Source organism: Lepidochelys kempii, chromosome 6 (genome assembly GCF_965140285.1).
Source record: "Lepidochelys kempii isolate rLepKem1 chromosome 6, rLepKem1.hap1, whole genome shotgun sequence".
Lineage (NCBI taxonomy): Eukaryota > Metazoa > Chordata > Testudines > Cheloniidae > Lepidochelys > Lepidochelys kempii.
This window is the reverse complement of record NC_136385.1, coordinates 61,126,084-61,149,840: the sequence shown is the minus strand read 5'-3', so window position 1 is coordinate 61,149,840 and position 23,757 is coordinate 61,126,084. Positions and strand designations below refer to the sequence as shown.

At 47.3% G+C, this 23,757-nt stretch overlaps 1 protein-coding gene across 9 annotated transcripts in view; it reads left to right on the top strand.

Annotated features, from left to right (window-relative positions):
* Positions 1 to 23,757, top strand: part of CKAP5 (cytoskeleton associated protein 5) — a 100,038-nt gene that overhangs the window by 32,256 nt on the left and 44,025 nt on the right. For all 9 annotated transcript variants that reach the window (XR_012159412.2, XM_073348198.2, XM_073348196.2 and 6 more), the window contains 8 exons: positions 2,838 to 2,942; positions 11,701 to 11,790; positions 11,917 to 12,081; positions 12,679 to 12,807; positions 13,667 to 13,849; positions 15,164 to 15,277; positions 16,677 to 16,787; positions 17,863 to 17,955. Coding sequence is in view for 8 of the 9 variants with exons in the window: in XM_073348198.2 (XP_073204299.2) it covers positions 2,838 to 2,942; positions 11,701 to 11,790; positions 11,917 to 12,081; positions 12,679 to 12,807; positions 13,667 to 13,849; positions 15,164 to 15,277; positions 16,677 to 16,787; positions 17,863 to 17,955 (990 nt within the window). In the remaining variant the exon portion in view is untranslated. The remainder of the gene's footprint in view (positions 1 to 2,837; positions 2,943 to 11,700; positions 11,791 to 11,916; positions 12,082 to 12,678; positions 12,808 to 13,666; positions 13,850 to 15,163; positions 15,278 to 16,676; positions 16,788 to 17,862; positions 17,956 to 23,757) is intronic.

The following is a 23,757-nucleotide window of genomic DNA, read 5'->3' as shown; positions in this document are numbered from 1 at the left end:
ACATGGGAGTTCCCTTCCATCAACCCTCTCCGGCATGCATGCTCACCATGGACGCTTCCCTGATTGCTTGGGGAGCGCACCTGGGGGGACATGCAGCACAGGGCCGCTAGTCCCTGTCAGACCACATCTGCATGTAAATCTCCTAGAGCTCAGAACAGTCAGACACGCCTGCCTTCACTTTCTCCCCCTCATAAAGAACAAATCTATCCCGGTCCTAACGGACAATATACCATGTATGTTTTACATCAACAGACCGGGGGAGCATGATCGCACTCCCTATACATGGAGGCCATCCAGTTATGGAATTGGTGCATACAACACCACATAGAAATTACCACTTCATACCTACCCGGATGTCGCAACACTGCTGTCGACACACTCAGCAGACACTTCTCCAAAGAACATGCATGGGAAATACTTCCCACGATACTACGACAGCTCTTCACCCCATCGATAGACCTCTGCCACAACCCAGAATCGCAAATGCCACCTGTTTTGCTCCACAGTGGGACTTGGGACTGCATCCCTAGGAGAGACGTTCCTCATTCCGTGGAACAACTCCCTCATGTACGCCTTTCCACCAGTCCCTCTGATACACAGGGTTCTACGCAAAATCAGAGACTACAAGGCCCGGGTCATACTTATTTCCCTGGCTTGGCCAAGACAGACATGGTATCCTTATCTGCTATGCATGTCCATCCGTCCTCCACGGACTCTCCCCAACAGACCAGATCTGCTTTCTAAGGACAACGGCCAGCTTCTTCGTCCACAGCCCCAGAAACTCCAGCTGACTGTGTGGTTCCTTCATGGTTCCAAATGCATGAACTAGCCTGTTCTGAGCAAGTCCGGTATGTCCTCCTGCATAGTAGAAGAGACTCCACTCATAAGACTTTACCTGCAAAAGTGGAAACGCTTCTCTGTGTGGTGCTCCCATAAACGCTTGATGCCACACACAGTGACCCTCCCTAACATCCTAGACTACTTTTTGAAACTAAAACAGGATGGGCTCTCGCTTTTTCCATCAAAGTACACCTCGTGGCCCTCACCACGTTCCATGATTTGCTGGATGGATATTCACTCTTTGCCCACCCCACAATAAAATGCTTTCTCACGGGCCTGCAAAATCTCTATCCTGAGATTCATCTATCGGCAGCCGCCTGGAATCTCAACCTAGCTCTTCGCAGTCTTATGAAACCTCCCTTCAAGCCCTTAGCTCCCTGATCCCTTCTCCACATGTTTATGAAAGTAGCTTTCTTGGTTGCCAAAACATCAGCAAGGAGAGTAGGGGAAATAAGTCCCTTGATGGCCTACCCTCCCTACACAACCTTCTCTAAAGATAGTTACTTTGCGACCCCACCCTAAATTTCTCCCTAAGGTGGTGTCTACCTTCCACCTTAATCAACCAATATACTTACCTGCATTCTATCCCAACCCATTCTGTAAATCCCCTCGGCTATTTGTCTCCGCTACCAAGAGATGGAAGGGTGCGGCTATCTCTAAGCAACGACTTTCCAAGTGGATCTCTGACTGCATCAGATTCTGTTACTGGACTCAGAATGTCCAACCACCCAAGGGTGTCAGTACTCATTCTACTCGGCGATGTCAACATCTGTTGCCTTCCTCCATAATATACCTGTTACTGATATCTGCAAGGTAGCCATGTGGATGTCTGACCACACATTTGCCAGACATTATGCTATCACACAGGATACCATGGCAGACACCATAGTAAGTCACGCAGTACAGTCATCGCTGCTGCAACTCCAAGTCCCACCAGCCATAGTGGGTACTGCTTCATATTCACCTGGAGTGGAGCACCTACAGGGACAGCACTTGAAGAAGAGGAAGAGGTTACTCACCTTGCAGTAACTGAGGTTCTTTGAGATGTGTGTCCCTGTGGGTGCTCCTCTCCCTGCCCTCCTCCCCATTACTTTGGAATACTATTCTCACATTTCCGCGGTAGAGAAGGAACTGAGGGGGGGACTCAAGCAGACTCTAATGAGACCGCAAGAAAGCAGTTGAGTGCATGCGTCCCGATCAGGCACTGCTACCGAAGATCTCCAATCAACAGCACAGGGACACACATCTCGAAGAACCTCATTTACTGCAAGATGAGTAACCTTCTCTTCCTGTTTCTCTGTTACGCTTTTGTTGGGCGCCTCAATCTTAGTGTGCCTCACATGCCAGCTGGGCACATCTTGGGGGAGAACTCTGCCTCTCCCGTCTCAGATAGCTGCATTGAGAAACAGCCTGATGTTGGCTCCAGGGCTTGTATGGTGTTTCCTGCACACCACCTCCTTCCTTCAAGATGTACTGGGAAGTGCAGCTGCCTGGAACCCTCCAGCTCTCTCCTTTCCCTCCTCTTCCCCCCCCCCCCCCGCCCCAAATCCCCCGCTTAGTGTCTTGTATTTACAAGCTGGAGAGCTGGGCTCTGCTGGGTCCAGCGCTCTGCCGCACCAATTCCATGGGAGAAAATGAAATTCTGTACGGCTTGTTAATTCTGCATACATTCGGCATTGCACAGTGGGGCAGAACTCCCCCAGGAACTTCATTGACTGGTCAGGACTATATTGCAGTTCACTGATTTGAACGATAAATGTTGCTTCAGTGTACCAGGACAGTGATGTAATATCCTTCTGGGATTGAATGAAATTATCTGGCCCAGTTTGAGTTGGTACCCCAAGTAACTGCTTCACTCTTAACTTTGGATAAATTCACTGTTGCTGCTTGTATAACTGCTTTGGCCATCCTTTCAATGCCCGTAGCCCTCTGCCTAGACTACTTCTGATTCTCTGAAATCCGGCCTGTTTACCTGTAATGTTGTCCATCCTTTGCAGGTTGTTGGAAAGGACACAAATGTCATGTTGGTTGCTTTGGCTGCCAAATGCCTTGCTGGATTGGCTACCGGACTCAGGAAGAAATTTGGACAATATGCAGGACAAGTAAGTAGTAAATACTTCACTCTGCATTTCCTCCTTGATACATGGTGACAGTAATAAAACTGCTCTAAAAATAACTACTCCTTTTAATGACTGCCAGGGCTTGGCATTTCTCTCTTTTAAACAAAGTAAACTTGATATGCACATGTTCCTTTTACAGTTTGATTCTTGCTGGACTAAGGGGTGAAAGTTTCCAAGTATGTATGTATCTTTGGTCCTGGTATTAAGTTACAAGGTCCTTGTTTGTTTCCTGTTCTTCACTGCTAAGCATGAGCAGGGTCCAGTGTCATTGCAGGAACAATTCTTAAAATTCCATGGTGGTAATTAATTTATTCTACTGCTCTCAAATACACTTTATTCCTATTCCCTCATTACCAGAGAAACACCCACAGAAACACAGATCTGTAGCTCATAGAAGAAAATATTCACTGACCTAAAATGCTAAATGTTGGGGAAGAAAGGGAGCTTGCAGTAGACTTCAGTGGCTTATCTACCTGATTTCCCAGGCCTCAATTGATATGCTGCTCTGTAGGCCAGAGGTTCTCAGGACAAATTATTTGGTGGCCTCAGAGTGTGGCCACCAACTCTTGCTGGTGGCTGTGCTCACTTTTTTTACTAAAATACTCAAGTAGCTTTCGGAAAAACAAATATGCATATATACATGTCCAAATCATTGTAATTTATTTATTGATAGCTAGGAAATCTACTGTGAAAAGTGATATTGACAAACCTACAAGTATCACTTTTCACAGTAGACTTACTCAGCCCTAGGAAGTCTGGGGACAAAGTAAGCCTTGGATAGGGGAAGATGTCAGGGGCACTGGCCAGGGAGGGTTGCCGAGCCTGAAGCCCTGGGGCTGGAGCCCAAAGCCTCGCAACCAGATCCTGCTTTCCCACCACCACTGGGCTGAAGCCCAAATCCTGAGCCCCACCTCCCCTGGAAAGATGGGGAACTCACGGTCTGCACAACCCTTGGTGTTGGTTGCTCGGGCTTCCAGCAAGGCTGTGCATCCAGGAGCACTATGGAGGGGGTAGGGCTGCTGCTCTCCCCCCAGTTACACCACAGGAGGCTGTGGCCACAAGAAAAGCCCATGGTGGCTGCATTTGAGAAACGCTGCTCTAGGCAGTCCAGCTTGCCAGCCTAAGCTTCTGGCTCCCCTTCTCTCTGGCTGCAAGTTAAACTCCAACTTTGGCTATCTAACCCTCTGTTACTGGATTCCATGGTGCAATGCAGGAAGTATGGACTATAATTCAATTAACTCTCTTGTGGAGAACAAATGGGAGCTGCAGGTAGGGCCTAGTATAGTAGAGAGAACTGAGGTGCCTGGCTGCAGCAGAATGACCCATTCAGTTTTTAAAATGCTGAGTTCTTTACATTGGGGGAAAATGCGAAATCTTCTCTGCTGCAGAATCATTTGTGTCCAGAGGGCCTTGATGAATGGGACATTGTCCGTCTGAGCTTGTTTCAGGCGCAGACAAGCAAGCATTATTGCCTCTGTTTACGCTTGGTTTGTATTTTAAAGGTTAGCCCTTACAGCTGCAGAGATAGTATCATAATTTAAAAGAGGTGAGATTCTGCAGCTAAATTCTGATGCAAAGAATACATTCTATAGTTGTGGGATATGTGAGGTGGTGGAGTTGCTCTGAGTACTGCTCTGTTCAGTATTGTAATGGGTATCTCTGACTTGCACAAACTTAGTACACAGCCATTTGCTAGGGAACTTGGTTTGGCCAGTTTTTCTAAGAAATTGGATCTTTCCTGTGAATTGTTGGCCAATATTTTAGCATAGCATCTGTTAATCCTCCAAAGTCCCCCAAAGAATGTACACGGTATGAACTCTTCCAGAGTCAAATGCATTGACATTCTCTTGAAGCTTCGTTTAATCAGCTTGATTGTAAAGAAGTCAGTCTACATAAAAACCTGTTCTTGATCCTAGCTGGATGCATTTGAACCCAGGATTTAGCAATATGATAAACTTATCTCAAGCTAATTTATAGCCCAGCACAAATTGACTTTTCAGTTAAGCAACTCTGACTTCAGTTTGTAACAATCTCATTGCAAATACTATTGTACATTGAGCTCAGCAGGTTCCAGGAAGGTGGGTGAAAAGGAGATTTCACAAGTGAATTTCTTCTTGCTGTCTGACCAACTTCTCTGTTACTTCACCTTTAAATTTTGGGACTTTCTCATTTATGAATTGGATGGCCATACTACAATTAGCCCTTTTCCTGAGGTACCAAGAGTCCAGTAGGACTATGGAACTCCCTCTCTTTATTTCTGCTCTGTCAGTTGTTACACAGCACTCATCATTGGAGTATGAGCATTTTCTAGTAGTGCATTAAAAGTGACATGACAGACTTCTGTTACACATGGGTCATTCTCTCCCTAAGGGGAGAAGTGTGCACAGTGAAGTATCTTGTTTTGGTAGGTTTTAGATGTGTGCATTCATGCAAAATGTGTACACTTGCTTAAAGTACTGCAAAGTGTTCATGAAGGTATATCAAAGAAATACATCTTGCACTTGGAGCACCCGCTGGTGAGGTTTGTAATGGTCCTTTGTGCATTGAATTCTCCCCAGAAACTGTCTCAGGCTAGCCCCTGAGAAAGCACTATCTCCCACACAGATAGGTTTTACCTGACCATAGAGAGTTCCATTGTGCCAGTGGAGTAAAGTTGTTGACCAGTCTTCCACCTGGAGGTTTAGGTGGCCTTTTAGATATCTGGCCGTGGAGTGCCTTGAAGATAAGGACAGAGGCTTTGAACTTGATTTGGTGTTCTATGGGCAGCCAGTGTAGAGAATAGAGGATAAATTTCATGTGTTCACAAAAGCCTGCATTGCTGAAGAGAGACTTCAGAGTTCTGTACTAGCTGGAATTTCCTAAGTGGTGAAGGCTGCATGACCAGGCATACTGCATTGCTGTAGTGCAGCCAGGAAGCGGCGACAGCGTGAATAGCTGAGGCCCAGGTCGTTATCACTCAGGATGGGCTGGAGTCTATCATCCTCAAATTACTAGAAAGCATTACTCGTGAATGCTGCTATGTGAGAGCTCTGTGTCAGTGAGGGATCAGGGTAGTGCTAAGATATTGACTGAAATACTCAGTTGTGGGTGTGTGCCTTCAACTGAAGGAAACTGCACTGTGGCTGCAAGCTCTTGAATGGTTTCCTCTGCCTGTGAGCATCCTCCCTGTCCTGCTCAGGTTCAGCTTCAACTTGTTGTCCATCTGTGAGCTAATATCATGCAAGTACTGGGCCGTGTTCGTGGTAGTGGTATGGTCTTGTGATTCGAGTGATTGTTCATGTCGATTCCAATCAGGTGTGCGCGCGCTGTGTGCACGATTGTCGGAAACTTTTTTCCCTCAGCCGCTCCCGTCGGTCGGCTAGGGAGCCCCCTGGAGTGGCGCCCTCATGGTGCTCAATATATGACCCTGCCGACCCGATCCCCTTCAGTTCCTTCTTACCATCCGTAGTAGCGTTGGGACTGTTTCACTTGCTTGCAAGTGTTCCCATAGCTATTACTTAGTCCTACGCAGTTTTTGTTTTGTAGTTAGTTCATAGTTTATCTCTAGTTAGAATAGACTTGGAGAGTGGGATTTAAATCTTGCAGTGTATGCAAGAAGCCTGTGCCCAATAGTGACCCTCACGACTCATGCTTGAGGTGTCTTGGGGAGGCATGTGAGTCTGAGCGCAGCAAGATTTGTAAGGCCTTCAAGCCCAGGACTAGGAAGGAACACGACTTCTGTTGGAAGCAGCTGTTAATAGAAGCCACACTCAGTCCAGCGGCACCTGACCACCAAGTCCTAGGCCTGAGCTTGATGCAGGGTGCCCCGGCGTCAGTCTGCGAATTGGTATCGAGGAAGGACTCTGGTGCTAGAGACCCTTGGTACCGGAGATCCCCAGCCACCGGTCAACGTCCCCGATGCCCCCACAAGTGCCTCAGAGGAAGGACTTAACTTCCAAGCAGCAAGACCTTGTGCCGTCGACTCCGGCGCCCCAGTTGGCACTGTTGAGCCCGCCACTCAGTGACTCTCTGGCGGGACACTACTTGGTGGAGGAGCTGGAACCCCCCTCCTCCCCAGACACTTTCGAAGCTGACTTATACAAAGTACTGCGCCTCAGCCCCTTGCTGTTAGAGAGAAACCTCCGGCACCGCCCAGATGAGTGCCGTCTAGAGGCAAGCCCGTGATGATGAGGCCCTCTTCATTGCCGGACCAGCACCGTTCCCGGTCTACATCGCCAACATCCTCTGGCACTGGCCTGAGCACAAGATCGTCTGGCGCAGGGAGCGTGACAATCTGTGTCTCCAGCACCAATCACGGTCACCCTTTCTTGGCCAGCACCAAGACACGACACCGGAATGCAGGAGCTGTTCTCCAGCAACAGACACGCGGCACCAGTCTCAGTTGCAGGACAGCTGGCACTGATCCTCTACATGATCGTTGTGGCACCGATCCCCGACTTCCTCTTCTTGGCCCCGACTGCTGGCTCAGGAATCATCAGCACCGCCGTGGTCGTCGCCCTTGGGATCTTCCAACTCTGAGACAGACTCCTACTACTCGTGGCACAGTAGGCACAGGTCGGATAAGCGCCAGAGACACACACAGTCGACCTGGCAGCCATCGTGGCCACCCGCTGCGCAGTGGGCCTTCTGGACCCCCTGGGCTTACCATCAGGCCCAGGGTACCCCTTCCAGAGTTTCTAGTCTGTGACATCAGGGCATCATCCTGCACGGTCAGACTGATTAGACCTGCCCCTTATGCTACAGAGGTGACCCTATCCAGCCCACCCCCTCATACTACAGAGGGGACAACGGAACCTGCTCCAGACCCACCCATAGCCCAGGTCACATCTGACTGTGCTGAACCACTGGACACCAATGCTACCCAGGAGCAATATGAGCGCACGGTGTGCCATGAGGACCCTGTATCCCCACTGGCTTCCTCCTCATCCTCGCTTGATGAGGTGGTGGCAGGAGCATCACCTTCAGGTCCTCTGCCCATTGACCACAGAGCGCATCAGGACTTGCTCTGCCACATTGCCCGTAACATGGGCCTACAGGTGGAGGAAGTCCATTGAGTTAAAGGACCTGATGGTGGACATTCTCGCCCCAAAAGGCCCTTCCAGAGTGGCATTGCCGGTCATTAAAAATATTTACAACAATTGTAATACCCTGTGGCAGACTCCTGCCTCCATTCCACCCACTGCCAGGGGTGTGGAGAGAAAATACTTTTTCTTCCAAGGGATATGAATTATTATTCTCCCACCCACGTCTTTGCTCCCTGGTGGTCTCGGCAGTAAATGAGGAGTGCCAGGGGCAGCAGGTGCCGGCTCCCAAGGCTAAAGAGGGCAAACAAATGGACCTCTTTGGCAGGAAAGTTTATGCCGCAGGGGGCATACAGCTGAGGATCGCTAACAAACAAGCTATCCTCAGTGGGTATAATTTTTAACTCGTGGGACTCCCTCCAAATTCAAGGAGTTGCTCCTCACTGAGTCGAAATCTGAGTTCCCGGCTCTGGTTGAGGAGGGGAAGGCAGTGGCCAGGACATCCGTACAGGCCTTCCTTGACTTGGCTGACTGCGGCACATACTATCTCTTCTGGGGTGGTCATGAGGAGAACCGCATGGCTCCAAGCTTCTGGGTTTCCCCCGGAAGTTCAGCAGACCCTGCTGGACCTTCCCTTTTAGGCCTCAGGGCTTTTTTTTTGTGGATCAGACAGACTCAAGGCTTCACAGCCTAAAGGACTCAAGGGCAACTATGAAATCTCTGAGGATGCACACTCCTGTTACCCAGAGAAAATCCAATGGTGGGGGTTTCCCCAGGTAGACCTATACCACCAGGAGCAACAGGAAGTGTCCAATGTTTTGCTCCTTCAAAAAGCACAGTCCAGGATCTATCTCTGATGCATTCATGATACCCTGGGGGAACCATCTACTGTATGCCTTCCCTCTGATACCACTCGTCTACAGGGTTCTCCTTAAGATCCGCAGAGACAAGGCGGAGGTAATTCTGCTGCTTCCTGTGTGGTCACACCAACATTGGTATACCACGCTTCTGGAGCTGTTAGTGGACACCCCAATCGCACTGCCGCTCCTCCCAAATCTGATTACACGGGACCATGGCCGCCTGCTTCATCCAGACCTCCAGTCCCTCCTTCTCATGGCTTGAAAGCTTCATGGTTAAACCCAGTGGAGCTCCTATGCATGGAATTGGTGAGGGAGGTGCTCCTTGGTAGCAGGAAACCTTCCACCAGGGCCACTTACCTGGCCAAATGGAAAAGGTTCTCATGCTGATACGATCAGTCACGTACCCCCACTTGAAGTATCTATGCCATTCATCCTGGACTATCTACTGCATCTGAAGCAGCATGGCCTGGCTGGATCATCCATCAAAGTACACCTCGTTGCCATCACAGTGTTCCACCCGGGAGAGAGATTTGATCTTTGTGGGATTCTACAAGTGAGTGGTCTGGTGGTGGAGATGCAGTTTCCCATCACCACTCTTCAAATGTGTCCCTCCAGGAAGGGTTTAAGGCATTTTAGTGCGTTACCTGGGACTCCTGCCGCTTCTTTCAGGTGAGGCGGAAATAATTTTATAGTCAACAATATTAAATGCTGCTGAGGTCCAGAAAATGGATGTCTGACCTCTAGCTAGTGACAGTAAATTATCCGTCAGTGCAACTGAAGTGGTTTCAGTTCCGTGTCTCGTCTTGTCCTGAATCCATACTCTGCTGGGTCTAGAATATTGGCTTCAATTAGTTGAGTTTGAACTTAGCCTTAGATGAGAGAGCCTAAGAGCTTGCTCAGTAATGGGGGGGCATGATGCTAGCTAGTAGTTGGCTAAAATCGACACATGGGCAAGTTTCTTCAGTGCTGGCCAGACTATTGCTCGTTTGAAGGAGGGGAAGATTCCTTCCCTGAATGACATGTTGGCTATTTCAGCCAGGAGTGAGATCAATTGCTTATGACTTTTTCACAAGTCAGGAAGGGCATGGGTCAAGACTCTTTAGGTTGTCCAGCACTTCTTGCCGAGTTAATGTTTTGAACTCCAGGAATGCAAGCAGGTCTGTAGATTGGTAGGTATAAGTGGGGCAGATCCAGATATTTTGGGAAGCCTTCCTGAATGTGCATAATCTTTTCAGCCAAATAGGATGACCATTCTTCACAGCACTTAGCATCAGAACTGAGCATCATTGGCACTTAAGAATGAAGCAGTTTATTGCCTTTTCTTTGGGTGGTATTTAGTAGCTTTAGTGGAGGCTGATAGGAACGTTCTGTTGGCCTGTAATACAGCTGCCTGATAGGCTTGGAGGAATTCCTTGTTTTATCCTGTTTGTATCAATCAGTGTTCACTGCTGGTGCTTGAGTTTCCACCCCTTCTATTCATTTGATGCAGAGTTTCAGAAAACCAAGTGGGTCAGTATGGGTGATAGGAGGAAGGGGCCTTTAGGATACCAGTGTGTTGATGTTCTAAGCTCATATACAGTGTTTTACCAGATCTTCAATTCCTTGTCTTGAGTGCAGCTATCCTTTCATATACCTTGAAATTTGTTGGAATCAATGAGTCTTTGTGGTCGAATGTGATCATAACTCTTGTTACCTGGAAGCTGAAAGATCCCTGACTGTTATCTTAATGATGTGGTGGTCTGTTCAAGACAGTGGCTGGGTTGTGATGATCTTGATGCTGATGAGGTTCAGGGTCTGTGGGTTGGCCTGCAGATAACCTGTGAGATCGCTAGGAAGGTGAGGGAGGAGATGAGTTTGAGCTTTTACATATGCAGTCTGTCAATAGGCATGTTGAAATCTCCCAATTTTTTGTTTTGCTTTGTGCTGGCTGCTTCCAGCTCATGCTGAGGTAATAGTCTTATGCAGTGTATAGGTGTTAAATGTCTGGACTAGTTTCTTATGTCTGCTCTGCTGATTCTTTGTACAGTTCCTCCACTCTGATAATTCTATGGCCCATTCCACCGATCGGTCCAAAAGGGGAGGAACAAGTTTTATGGGTAGAAAAATGCCATAGGGAAAACAGATCTGTTGGATACCTTTTTAGCAACTGTAACTTGTTTGAATTGAGGGAGTATGTGGTGCTGGAGCAGTATGTTCCTAGAGTAGTTGTACGTATGCTGTAATCATGGTGGTATAACAGTCGAAATAATGACCATATGAGCCCAGCAAAAATGGGAGGTATTAATGGCATCAGGCATCTATTTCCTTGACATAAACTTTCTGGTATCATGATGTCCCTAATGCTCTTCTCTTCCCCTAAGCAGGTATGGAGTGGAGATAAGAGGGGTGATTAGTACTTATTTGTAGGCTGAAATACAACTGTAAAGTGGCTTTCTGATAAACAGGTGGCAGCAAAGGCTGGAAGAGCAGGACTAGGGCTCAGGGCTCCTTCCTCAGAAGGCAGAGCTCTTGGGCAGCCTTCTTCCTGGTGGTGGCCCTTTTGCTGGAGGGAGGAGTTAAGGGAAGTGTCTCAGCCTCCCTGACGTTTAGAAACTGGAGATTTTTCTAAAATTGTTATAAATGAGTGAAGGCCAGTACCCTGCTGTTTCTGGTGGTGATAATGGTGGCATTTAGGGCCAGCAGGAGCTGGTTCCTTGCCACTGCTATGCCCCTGTGGCAGTGGAGGGAGGCGAGCTGAAGAATCCTTAACTACATGCATACACTCCTGAACCATGAGGGCACGAAGTGTCACATTGGGGAGCATTTTTGTTTTTTCTGCAATTAGGTAATTGAAGTATTGTGTGTCCTTTTTAAAAACAGGTTGTCCCAACTATCCTGGAAAAGTTTAAAGAGAAGAAGCCTCAGGTCGTGCAGGCTCTGCAGGAAGCCATAGATGCAATCTTCCTTACGGTAAGGACAAGTGTTATAAACTCTGTCAGTACTGTGCTACTGAGACTCAATCATGCTGGTTGTTTCAGAGGACTTTTCTCCTATCCCTCTGCTGAAGCTAACCACCTCACATGTCCAACCTTTTAGACTACATTGCAGAACATAAGTGAGGATATTTTGGCTGTGATGGACAACAAAAACCCAACAATCAAGCAACAGACATCCCTATTCATTGCAAGAAGCTTTCGCCACTGTACACCTTCTACCCTGCCAAGGAGCCTGCTAAAACCCTTCTGTGCTGCTCTTCTTAAGGTAAAACAGGATGGATTGATACTTCTCTAGGAAGCAGTGTGTTGTGATGGACGCACTGGATTGGGTGAGGTGAGAAGCCTGTCTGAGAGGATGTAACATGTAGTGAAGTTTTGTGTATTCTGGTGCAGCAAGTAGAATAACTGGGAGGTGACATAGAATAACTTGAAGAATAACTTGTTGGGTGACAAGTAGCCTGCAGCAATGGAGGCTAGTTTCTTTTATTCCAGTGGAATAACATTCTTTGGTCCTGTTTTGTTTCCTGAATGGAAAAGGACTCTTCCCTAGAGAACAGGTGGAGTTTTAGGACAAAACTGACTTAGGAGACACTCCCAGTGACTAGGCCTACTTATGACATTATATAAGTTTTTTGTTTTTTTTTCCGCTGAACTAAACTTCTACCACTCTGTCATAAAATGAAATCGGAGGGGGCAGCAGCTTTAAGATAACTACTTGCCAGTGGACTAGATTAATATCTCCTCCCTTCATACAATCTACTCTTCACCACAAGTACTTACAGTAAAAATAGGGCATTACTATTATAATTTATAACAGTACTTAGTACTCACCTTGTTCTTTACAAATGAATCCTCTCAACAGCATATCAATGACTCTGCCCCTGAAGTTAGAGATGCTGCATTTGAAGCACTAGGCACAGCTCTGAAGGTGGCTGGAGAGAAAGCTGTGAACCCTTTCCTAGCAGATGTGGACAAACTCAAACTTGATCGGGTGAGCTTATGGATTTGGACAGAATGCTGTATATGTAGTGGCTAGTGAAGTGCTTTCATACCTCTGCAGTGTCCTAGTATGTTGTGGGTAACAAACGTCTTAAAACCCATGTAGGGAATAATCCATCTCTAACGTGTATTCTCTCAGGCTTAATGTGGACTAGTATTTAAAGGTGTGGTGGTCACTTCTTCCCTCCCTCACCTGCCAGCTGTAACTTGGTCAGTTTAGGATCGTTAAAAGCACTGACTTTTAAAACTTCTTAGTTAGCATACATTAGCTAACATCGCTCCTTAAATCCTGATCTAGGTCTGAGGCCTCTATTAGTGGTTTGGAGGTTGTGGTGTCTGTAATAGAAGTCTATCTTATCTCCTTTCTGCCAGGTGGGGTTTAGGACTCTACCATCTGGTTTGTGACCCTAGTTAAACTTCAAATCCTGCATAATACTATGTATGGACTTGTCCCTTCACCTATGTACAGATGCTGACAGTCTTGTTAAATAAGCTTTAAACTATATAGTCAGTCATTAATACCTGCTCTAAAGACTGACTTTGTTTTTAACCTCCTTATACAGTCTTCCTCTCTAGATACACATCTTCTACTTGCATTAATGGGAGTTGTATGCACACATTAAGAGACTGTACTGCATGGACTAAAATTTCAAATTGATGCCATTGTCCTGTTAGCATTGCTAAGTGCTGCTTAAATAGCATTAGCTTTTTGGCAGTAAAACAAGTTATATGATTTTCATGTCGCTCCTGGAGCTGTAGTGGCTCAGGGCTGGCTCTGGATTGGTGGCTTTGGCTGGTTAGATGCTGCAGCTGTACTTAAATGGTTTTGGTCTCTTAACATTGTTCCTTAGATTAAAGAGTGTGCTGAAAAGGTGGAGCTGGCTTATGGTAAGAACACAGGTGGAGCAGCTGACAAAAAGGAATGCAGACCTGCTGCTGGAAAGACCCCTGTTCTTTCAGGGGCTGCTGGGGACAAGGATACAAAAGACACTTCAGCAAAATCAGGACCTTTGAAAAAGGCTCCTGCTGCCAAGGTAAGTGGAATATAGCCAGACTGCATCACACATGATGGCCTGAGATAGTTACTGCTTGAAAACCCAAAGTTGGCCTGTTAAATTTCATCCAGTTGCAGCCCTCTGCAAACCTAATCTACAAGTTAATCAGAACAAATCTTTTCTTTTCCTGTTCTACCTCTTGTTCAGGAGTAGGTGGTATGCAGTAACAGGCTTTAAAAGAATGCATCCTGTACTCTTTTAGAAAGCAATCTGGTGTGGAATTGAGAATTCCACCATTTTTATCCTCTAAATGATTTCTTGCTTGTGTTTTAATGCCAAGTCCTGATGTTGTCATACTGCAGACAACCCAATGAATACTTTCAAAGGGTTCTGTAAGCAATAATGCAACTTGGCATGGCAGTGTAATACTAACACATAGGTGAAGAGAGGACACATTCAATGACAACGTGTTGCTCTTGCAATAAACATATTCTGGAATGTTGTATCTTCCTGATTATCAAATGTTGTGTAAACCACCAGTCTGGATTTAAAAAAAAAAAAAAGCCATGTGATCATTAAATGTTAAAAAGCTTTAAGCAACATATTGTTGTCTTAGCACCCTTCCGTTCCCTTTGCTTCCTCAAACAGTTGTTGAGGAATGCAGAAGTGAATATTTAAATTGGTCAAAGGTCTCAAAACACCTGTTAAGTACTGTAGTGAAAAACTTAAGTTTATTTTTCCAGACTGCCAGCCACACTATATATGCCTAACTGCAACCTCAAAGGAAATTGATTTGATTAACTTATTGTTCTCTGACCCTTTTCAAATGAACATTAATCCTTCTATTTTCATTGCCTTTAACTTCTCACTACTATTTGACCCAACTTCTGAAGTTTACTGTCCTGGAAATATGACATCTGATTGAGCTAGCCTGTTCATTGTTACCACCCAGCCTGTTGCACACTACTATGGTTAAAAGTAACAACTTGTTTGTCCAATTACATTGTTACGGAAGACTTTTAAGTCTCCTTAATGCAGGATTAATCAGTAGGCAGACTTCGGGCCAAATGCAGACTGCCAGACGCTTTTGAACCGACCACAAAATCTTTTTGTTTACTTAGTACTATCATGGTTACTGCAGTGTGAAAAATGTTTCTCCAGAGTCTGGGCCTTGACTATACCTTGACCAAGAAATTGGACCTTGACCAAAAAAATAGACTACCCCTGCCTTAATGTATCTTTTGGAAGTAGAGCATGGAATGTTGGAAAGCAAGACTCTTTGATTTTAAGTATTGATTTTGAACTCTGGTGAATTAACAGCTTGATCCTTGCTAACTCTTGTTTCCTCTGTAGTCCGGGGGCCCTCCCAAGAAAAGCAAGCCAGCTGCAGCTGCTGGTGCGGGAGGTGCTGGAACTAAAGGCAAGAAAGGATCTGAGACCAAAGAGATACTTGAACCTGAACTCTCGGTAGGTACTATACTATATTCTGAAATGAAAAGTGCAATACAGTATCATGTAAGCAGTGCTAGTTGGGTTATTCTCTTGATTTTTGTAGAATTAATGGCCCTGAAGTTGGGATTTGAAACACCTGAAGCAGGGGAAACCAATGGGTTTAAACTGTACATAACTGTTAATCTTTAATTGTGAAGCCTCTAATAAACACAATCAGGTTATCTTCTGTACAATCCATTATTCAAATATTAGTGAGGACTTCTATGAATTTGACTGTGGCCTAAGTGTGAGTCCTTTTGCCTCTCAGCTGAACTGTGCTGTTGGGAGGAGTGGGGAGGCTGAGATGTAATTTCTGTGGAAGTACTGGGTGTGTAACTAAATTGTATTCTCTGGAGTTAAAAGCCTCAGAAACCCTAGAGCTTGACTCCGAAACCTAGACTGAAATACACTAGATAGTCCAGTGATTTGCTCAAGCCTACCTATTAAAAAGCTAGTCTGCTCCTGGGCTATTCAGATTAAATTGCAAAACTCTCAAACTCATTCTGAAGTGTTTCAGACTGAGACATGTAGTTTGTAGCAGTAGTTACGTTCTGATGAAGGACAAGGAAAAAGCTAGAAACCCACAAGGAAGCTGTCTGTGTGCTGAGTGGCAATAAAAAGAAAGTCATTGTGTTTGGACTCTTGTGTAGCCTTCATACTTCAGATTTGTATGGAAAGTCCTAAAAATGAGAATTATCCTAGTCATTTGATGCTATTGGTGTAAAAATTGAACATGTCTGACAAGCAGTCAAATATGCAGCCCTTGAGGGAGATCAGGTACAAGGGAAGAACCTAGTGGGAGTGAGTGAATGAATGAGATAAGCTCCCTCCTTGTGGATAATGCACTAAAATAACCTTGCTAAGTGCTACTCATCCTCTCTCCTAGAATGGACCTGTAAAATGGCTTCTCTACTCCCCCCCCCCCCCCCCCCCACCCATTATCAGTCCTCCTGGTGATTGACTTTGTGCCTACCTGACAAATACTCATAATATTTGCAAAGCTGCACTAAAATTTGCTTAACCCTAAAATTAAGAGAAGACAGCACAAGATTACACTTTGCTCTTCTCCCAGTATGTCTAACTTTTTCTGGTAACTATGCTTAGATTGATCTCCTCTATCACAATGCACTAGTATCCTTTCTCATAACTTAAATGCCTCCTGAGTACCACTTCCACAAGACCTATATCCACATCAGTCATCTCAACTAATGAAAAAATTGTTTCTCCTCTCGATCTCCAGTGTGGATCTCCTACATTGTAAGTTCCTTGGGGCATGGTTATCTCTCTGCCCTCCTGCACTTTAATAATCAGACTACTGACTGGTATACAAGAGAGCATGTGGTACGGTGTTAACCTTGTTGTATTCTGTCTTCAGATAGAGGTGTGTGAAGAGAGAGCTTCAGCTGTCCTCCCAGCCTCTTGCATACAGCAGTTAGATAGTGGTAACTGGAAGGAGAGACTTGCCTGCATGGAGGAGTTTCAGAAGGTAAGTATTGTGCAACGGACAGTAAGAGGATGACTTTTTTAGAAGGCAGCATAAAAAAACTGGAATTAATGACTTTCTGCTGCCAGTTAGTCTCAATCTGTTACTCTGACTACTGCAAGTGTCTGCCACAATCTACCAAAATCCCTGCTGGCTCCACACTAGGCAGCAATTAAAATACAAAATGCTGGCTGTCAAACTTCTAGTTTTGAATGCCAGCTGATTGCATCCTATTACATCAGCCTTTACAGCTGGGAATATGAGGGATCTCCATTGTCTCCTCTGGAAGGACACAAACTAAGCATTATGAGTTACAGACACTGCTCTATTTAGTGTGGAGCTGGCTTTCTTCCCTAAAAGCATCCCTACCATGTGATGCTTTTGGACTAAGTCTTACTTTAAAAGGCAGCTACTGCACATCTGCAAATATTTCATATCCTATTGCAACTGCTATTGAGCTTCAATATTTGGCATAAAAACAGGCTTAAGTGTAGTGGCATAGCCCTTTTACTGCAAAGGCTGGCACTTCATAGTCCAGTGGGGTCTGGAGCAGCATCTAGCCTCTGCCTAATCATTAAGCATTCAAGTTTTCACTGGGATGCAACTTCCCCTCTTGGAATGAATTAAAGAGCAGCTTTAAAAGCTACAAAGTAGACTCTTAAGTCCAAGATATCTAGACTCCATTCTTATGAGGAGTTGTCTGGTGCAATCTCTGTTTTAAGTTGAAATGGTACTGGGTATGTGATGCAGCTGTCAATAGTTATTGGATTTTTTTTTTTGGAGTGTGCTGTGTTGTTTGTCCAAGACAATATTGCCATTTACATGTCTGCTCATGTGTTTGGAGTTTTGTATGGGCGCACATTAAATAAAACCAAGGAAATAAATACAAATGCATTAAAAAGGCCTCTTGTCTAAAGGACATAACAGCTCATGTTTCCCCATTGGTGTAAAATGAAATCCAGACTAATCCTCCTAACTTGCAGAGAAGCCTAAATTGCAAATCTCACTGCCAATAGTTTTCTTGGATTTTGTTTTGCATATTTTGGACCTAATGGTTAATTTGATTTTGACCCTTTAGGCTGTAGAACTGATGGAGAGAAGTGAAATGCCTTGCCAAGCTCTGGTGAGGATGCTGGCCAAGAAACCTGGGTGGAAGGAAACCAACTTTCAGGTAAACCTCTATCTTTTGCTATATATAATTGATTGCAGTCTCTTGCTACAGCAATAGTTTGTTACTCCATTGTATACCCTCTTACCTGCTAAAAGAAATACAGATCTTAGACTATAAAAACGCAACTGCTGGTGGTCAGTTACTTCATTGCTTAGTGAATAAATACACTCTGATTTGAACGTGTCAGTTTCTGCTTTAGGATTTTTAGTGGGGCACTTCATTCCAAGTAACTTGTTTTTCTTCATGCCTTTGTAATAGGGGAGCAATCTAAAGGCATTCATATTTAGAGACCACCTTTAAAGAAACACTGTGGGCTTCATTTAGGCCTGAACTTGGGCTTTTGTAGAAAATATTTTTGATACCCAATATAAATAGAATTTATTTTCAGTTGATTTCAGTTAAAATGTTCTGGGGATTTTAACATAGCTATAGCATAATGCTCCTATATCAGATAAAACAGTGTTTGAAGGCCCAAGAGTTTTTGGTGTAAATAGTGATAGAAGGACTTCAGTTTTGATAGTAGTTCTAGAAGTCCTTTTGTCCGTCCATTCTTGGGTAAAATATGAACAGCTGTATTTCTGCAGCTTTGTCAGCAAAAGAAGAAAATTGAGTTCTTCCAGTGCTTGCTCATGCCCATTTCATATTAGGTGTGTGTGCTCGCCACATGCACTGTGCCAGAAGTTTTTCCCTCAGCACTAGGAGACAGGCTCCGATGCCCTCTGGAGTGGCACCCACATGGCGCAGTATAAGGGGTGCTGCTGGCTCCCTGACCCTCAGTTCCTTCTTTCTGCAAGTGATGGTGCTAGAATGTCTGCTGCTTCGGCTAGCATTGATTCCTTCTTTGTTCTTGTGAACTTTGAAATCCTGCAAAATAGTTATACATAGTAGTTCTCTTAGTTAGTCAATAGTTTTCTTAGTCCCGAACGGAACCCAGTTGGGGCATGCCCCAGTCCCTAGGCTTTAAGCCCTGTGATTGCTGACAGGCATAGGCCGTTTGCAGTGATCTACACACCAGCTGCCTAAGGTGCTTAAGCGAGGGGCACATAAATGACAAGTGCTGTATCTGCAAGTCCTTCAAACCTAGGACAAAGAAGGAGTGCGGTATCTGTCTGAGTGCTCCTAATGGAGTCAACGCTCACTCCAACACCAGAGCAGCAGTCCAACTCTGCACCGAGCACCGTGGCCTCCATGCACAGTACTCCTCCAGTGCTGTCCACGAGCAGTACTGGTCGGTCTCCCTCCGCGGCTCCGGTCAAGAAGCTAAAAAAGACTGAGAGGAGAAGATCTCCTACCTCTTACAATGGAAAGGAGAGGGCAGGGGCAAGCCAAGACCCATGTCAGGCAGATCAACATCCCCCTTGGGAAGTCGGGCCCCAGCTCAAGTCAAGTGGTGCAGCCCATCCCATGCCTTGCCTGTGACTCTGGATAGCAGTGCAGGCCCCGGCCAGCTTCAAGTGCCATAGACACCCAAAGCCCTTCAATCAGCTCAAGAGAACCTGAATCTCCCGGTGCCGCTGTCACCATCTCCTGTGGTACCCTGGTCTCGGGGAAAACCTGTGTTGGGACCTATGCATGTGTCCCTGCCTCAGCAGTACCGTTCCCCATTGAGAGGGATGTCCCGCCAGTGTTCGCCCACCCGCAGCTGTCCTGCCTCAGGACGGGAGAGGCAGGCTCAGCGGAGCCTTCTTCGGTCCCCGCACTGGGGGCACTGATTGAGGGACTAGAGGTGTACCTTGCCAGTAGATTGGTGCAGACCCTCTAAGGCGTGCACCACCCAGCAAGAGCTCCAGGACCAGCCCCGACCCTGGGCCAATCCCGGGACCAATCAGGTACAAGAGATCACCAGGTCATCATCACCTGTCTCCAAAAGGAAGGTCGCCCTACTCAGGACGATCCTCCCGGCAACTGGCTCACAGTAGCCCCCAATCCCATTTGACTTCCCAGTACCAGTCGAGTAGTGTGAGGTGTAGATCGCGGGGTAGCCAATGCAGATCCTCCAAAGATCAACAGTCTTGCTTGTACAGGTCAGCTTCAGGATACTGCGACCGGCAAGTTGGACAAGAGCCACTACTCAGCCCAATTCTGGTTGCCCAGGACCAACCGCTCCATTGGTGGCTCCAGCTTGGAATGCGGTTCCCTGACTGCGGGACAAGACCCAGTACTGATGGTGCCGTCTACATTATCAGCACCAAAACCTGTCCTATGGCCCCAAGTGCAGCGGCTGGCGCCGTGGTACCTGTGGAACCCTTGGGGGCTCACCCAGCTGTCTGAGGCTGTTCACTCAGTGTTGGGAGCCTCGGAGAGGCCAGTGGCCTCTGTATCCCATCCCCCCTCTTGTGCTGGAGACTGCGATGGTAAGACCTTGCAGGTTCAGGAGGACCTAGGGGAGCAGCTGCTGGACCACCAATGGACATGGAGGTTCCCGCAGCACCGGCATCAGCCTCATCTGGCGACGACGAGGACATCATGGGACCCCCTCGCCCAGTTCCTCAGGATGATGCCAAGGCATATCAGGAACTTCTGAAGAGGGTCGCTTCTAACCTGGGGCTTCAGGCGGAGGATTTGAAAGAGCACTTGGACTCTGTTTGCCATTCTCTGTTCCTACCAGGGTGGCTCTATCCCTTCATGAAGGGGTTTCTAAGATCACTAATACCCTGTGGCAGACCCCTTTTTCCCTGACTCCTATCTTTAGAAGGGCTGAACGCAAGTACTTGGTGCCAGCCAAAGGGCATAAGAACTTATACTCCCACCCAGCCCCCAATTCCCTTGTGGTCAAGGCAGTTAGTCACAAGGAGAGGCAGGGACAACCCAGGGCCACCCCCAGAAATAAAGACTCAAGGAGGCTGGGTCTTTTCAGATGAAAGGTTTATTCGTCTTCCAGCCTTCAGCTGAAAGTGGCCAACTGCCATGGCCAAGTTCAAAGCGTCGCTCCAAGGCTTCCAAGAAAGAGTTCTGAGCAATCCTCAATGAGGGCACAACCGTGGCCAGGGCAGCCCTCCAGGCGGCGTTGGACGCTACTGCCCACACTATGGTTTCCGCTATCTCGATGTGGCGAGCCTTTTGGCTGCTCCTCTCTGGGTTGCCCAGCAGTCAATGCAGGACTTGCCCTTCAATGGCCAGGCCCTATTTGTGGAACAGACAGACAGCAAATTGCGTGGCCTCAAGGACTCCCACACCACCCTAAAAACCCTGGGTCTCTATGCCCCTGCCCCAGTGCGTAAGTGGTTCAAACCACAGCAGGGCCAGGGGAGTCAGCCTTGGCAGGACCAGCCCCATAAATGAGCCAAGGGCTGAGTTCTGCCCGAGCCACCCGCCTCCACCTTCTGCCCAGTTGGGCTCAACCTGTAAAGCAGGGGGCCAAACGGTCATTTTGAGGGTGCGCCCGAGGGCGACCTACCAGATTATTCATGGGATCCATCCTTTTCCCTGGGTTCTCCATCTGCCTTTTTCTCTTCCTCCCTACCTGGACAGCTATAACCTCTGACCAATGGGCCCTCAGCCTAGGGGAACTGGGTTATACCCTCCAGTTCCTTTCTATACCCCCTTCCCACCTGCCTTCCCTGTCTCTCTTCAGGGACCCCTCTCACGAGAGTCTCCTCACGCAGGAGGTAAAGGGGTTACTACAGCTGGGTGCGGTGGAAGAAGTTCCTCGCGAGTACAGGAGCCAAGGGGGTTCTGTTCCTGGTACTTTTTAATCCCAAAGGCCAAAGGCAGTCTATGGCCCATCCTGAACCTGCAAGACCTCAACAAGTAGCTAAAGAAAAAGTGCCGCCTGTTTTTTCTGGCTTCTGTTATCCCCTCTCTGGATCTGGGAGACTGGTATGCCGCCCTTGACTTGGACTCATACTTCCACATAGCAATCTTTCACAGACGCTTCCTCCGTTTTACAGTGGGGCCCCACCACTACCAGTTTGCAGTCCTCCCGTTTGGCCTAGTGACAGCACCGAGAGTGTTTGCAAGTGCATGTCAGTGGTAGCGGCTTATTACCGGCGCTGGGGTATTCAGATCTACCTATACCTTGATGACTGGCTCTTCAAGGGCAGCTCCAGGTCTCCAGTCCAAAAGGATTGTGCGGTGCTTCAGGCCACGTGCTGCTCTCTGGGCCTGCTGTGAAATGACACAAAGTTGACATTGGTGCTGGTGCAGAGGATAGAATTAATCGGAGCAGTCCTCAATTTAGACCTGCCGAACCTCATTATGGAAGTCTCCATGTTCCCTCTGACTATATCCAGGATCTGTTTGCGCCTCCTGGGTCACATGGTAGCATGCATTTTCGTAGTCCGCCATGCCAGGCTCCAGATGCATCCCCTGCAACAATGGCTATTCCCAGTCCAGAGGACTCCCTGGAAAAGATGGATACCATACTGCAGGACAGTCCTGGAGTATGGTATCCATCCCCCGCGCCACTCCATCAAGTTGGTGTCGGATGCCTTGGACCTCGGCTGAGGTGTGCATCACATAAACGTCAAAGAGCTCTGAGCAGTCCAGCTGGTGTGCGGAGTCGTCTTGCTCCACCTGTCGGGCAAGGTAGTAGGAGTCCTGACTGACAACACAGTTTCTGTGTTCTACATCAACAGGCAAGGGGGAGCGCGCTCACCGACTTTGTCAAGAGGCACTCCATCTATGGGACTTCTGCATCAGCCACGAAATGCACCTGGAAGCTTGTCAAGAATACACTGGTGGACCAGATCAGCAGGGATTTCTCTCATCATAAGTGGCTGCTCCATCCAGGGGTAGACTGCATGATCTTCCAAAGGTGGGGAACTCCCCAAATGGACTGTTCGCTATTAGACAAAATATGAAATGTCCCCGGTTTTGCTCTTGGCAAGTGCTCCCTCTCTGATACCTTCCTCTCATGGTCAGGGAGACTGATGTACACTCCCTCCAATTCTACTCATTGGCAGGGTCCTGGCAAAGATCAAGAGACAAAGCACAGGTTGTCATGATCACCCTGGCATGACCTTGCCAACATTGGTTTGGCACGCTCATGAGCTTCTCAGCAGCCACTCCCTGTCCCCTGCCCAAATGCCTGGACCTGTTGTCACAGGACCACGGCTGGCTCCTACACCCCAACCTCGAGTCCTTCTACCTCTTGGCATGGATGCTGCATGGCTGAACCCGGAGGAACAGACCTGTTCGAAAGAAATCCAACAGGTCCTCCTGGGGAGTAGGAAGCCCTCAACCGACTGACTTACCTGGCCAAGTGGACGAGATTTTCCCGCTGGGTGTCCGAGCGTGGCATCTCTCCCTCGTGTTCTTCCATATAGGCTGTCCTGGACTACCTGCTCCATTTGAGGAACCAGGGCCTGGTGCATACTTCCATTAGAGTGCATCTAATGGCCATCTCCGCTTTTCATCCACCGATCCAAGGACAGACGGTGTTTTCCCATGACATGACGGTCAGATTCTTGAGAGGGCTCATGAGACTCTTCCTGCAGGTACGGACTCCTGTCCTGCAGTGGGATCTTAACTTGGTCCTCTCTAGGCTCACCGGCCCACCCTTTGAACTGTGGGTTCCTGCTCCCTTTCCCACCAGTCATGGAAGGTTGCGTGTCTCGTGGCGGTGATGTCGGCAAGACAGGTCTCTGAAATTTAAGCCTTTACCTCAGAACCACCGTACAGGGTCTTCTACAAAGATAAGATTCAGTTACAGCCCCACACAGCCTTCCTGCCAAAGGTGGTCTCCACCTTCCATATCAGCCAGGACATCTTCCTTCTAGTATTTTGTCCCAAACCGTACAAGACTGGTGAGGAGAGGCATCTTTATGCGCTGGACATCTGGAGGGCCTTGGCTTTTTCTTA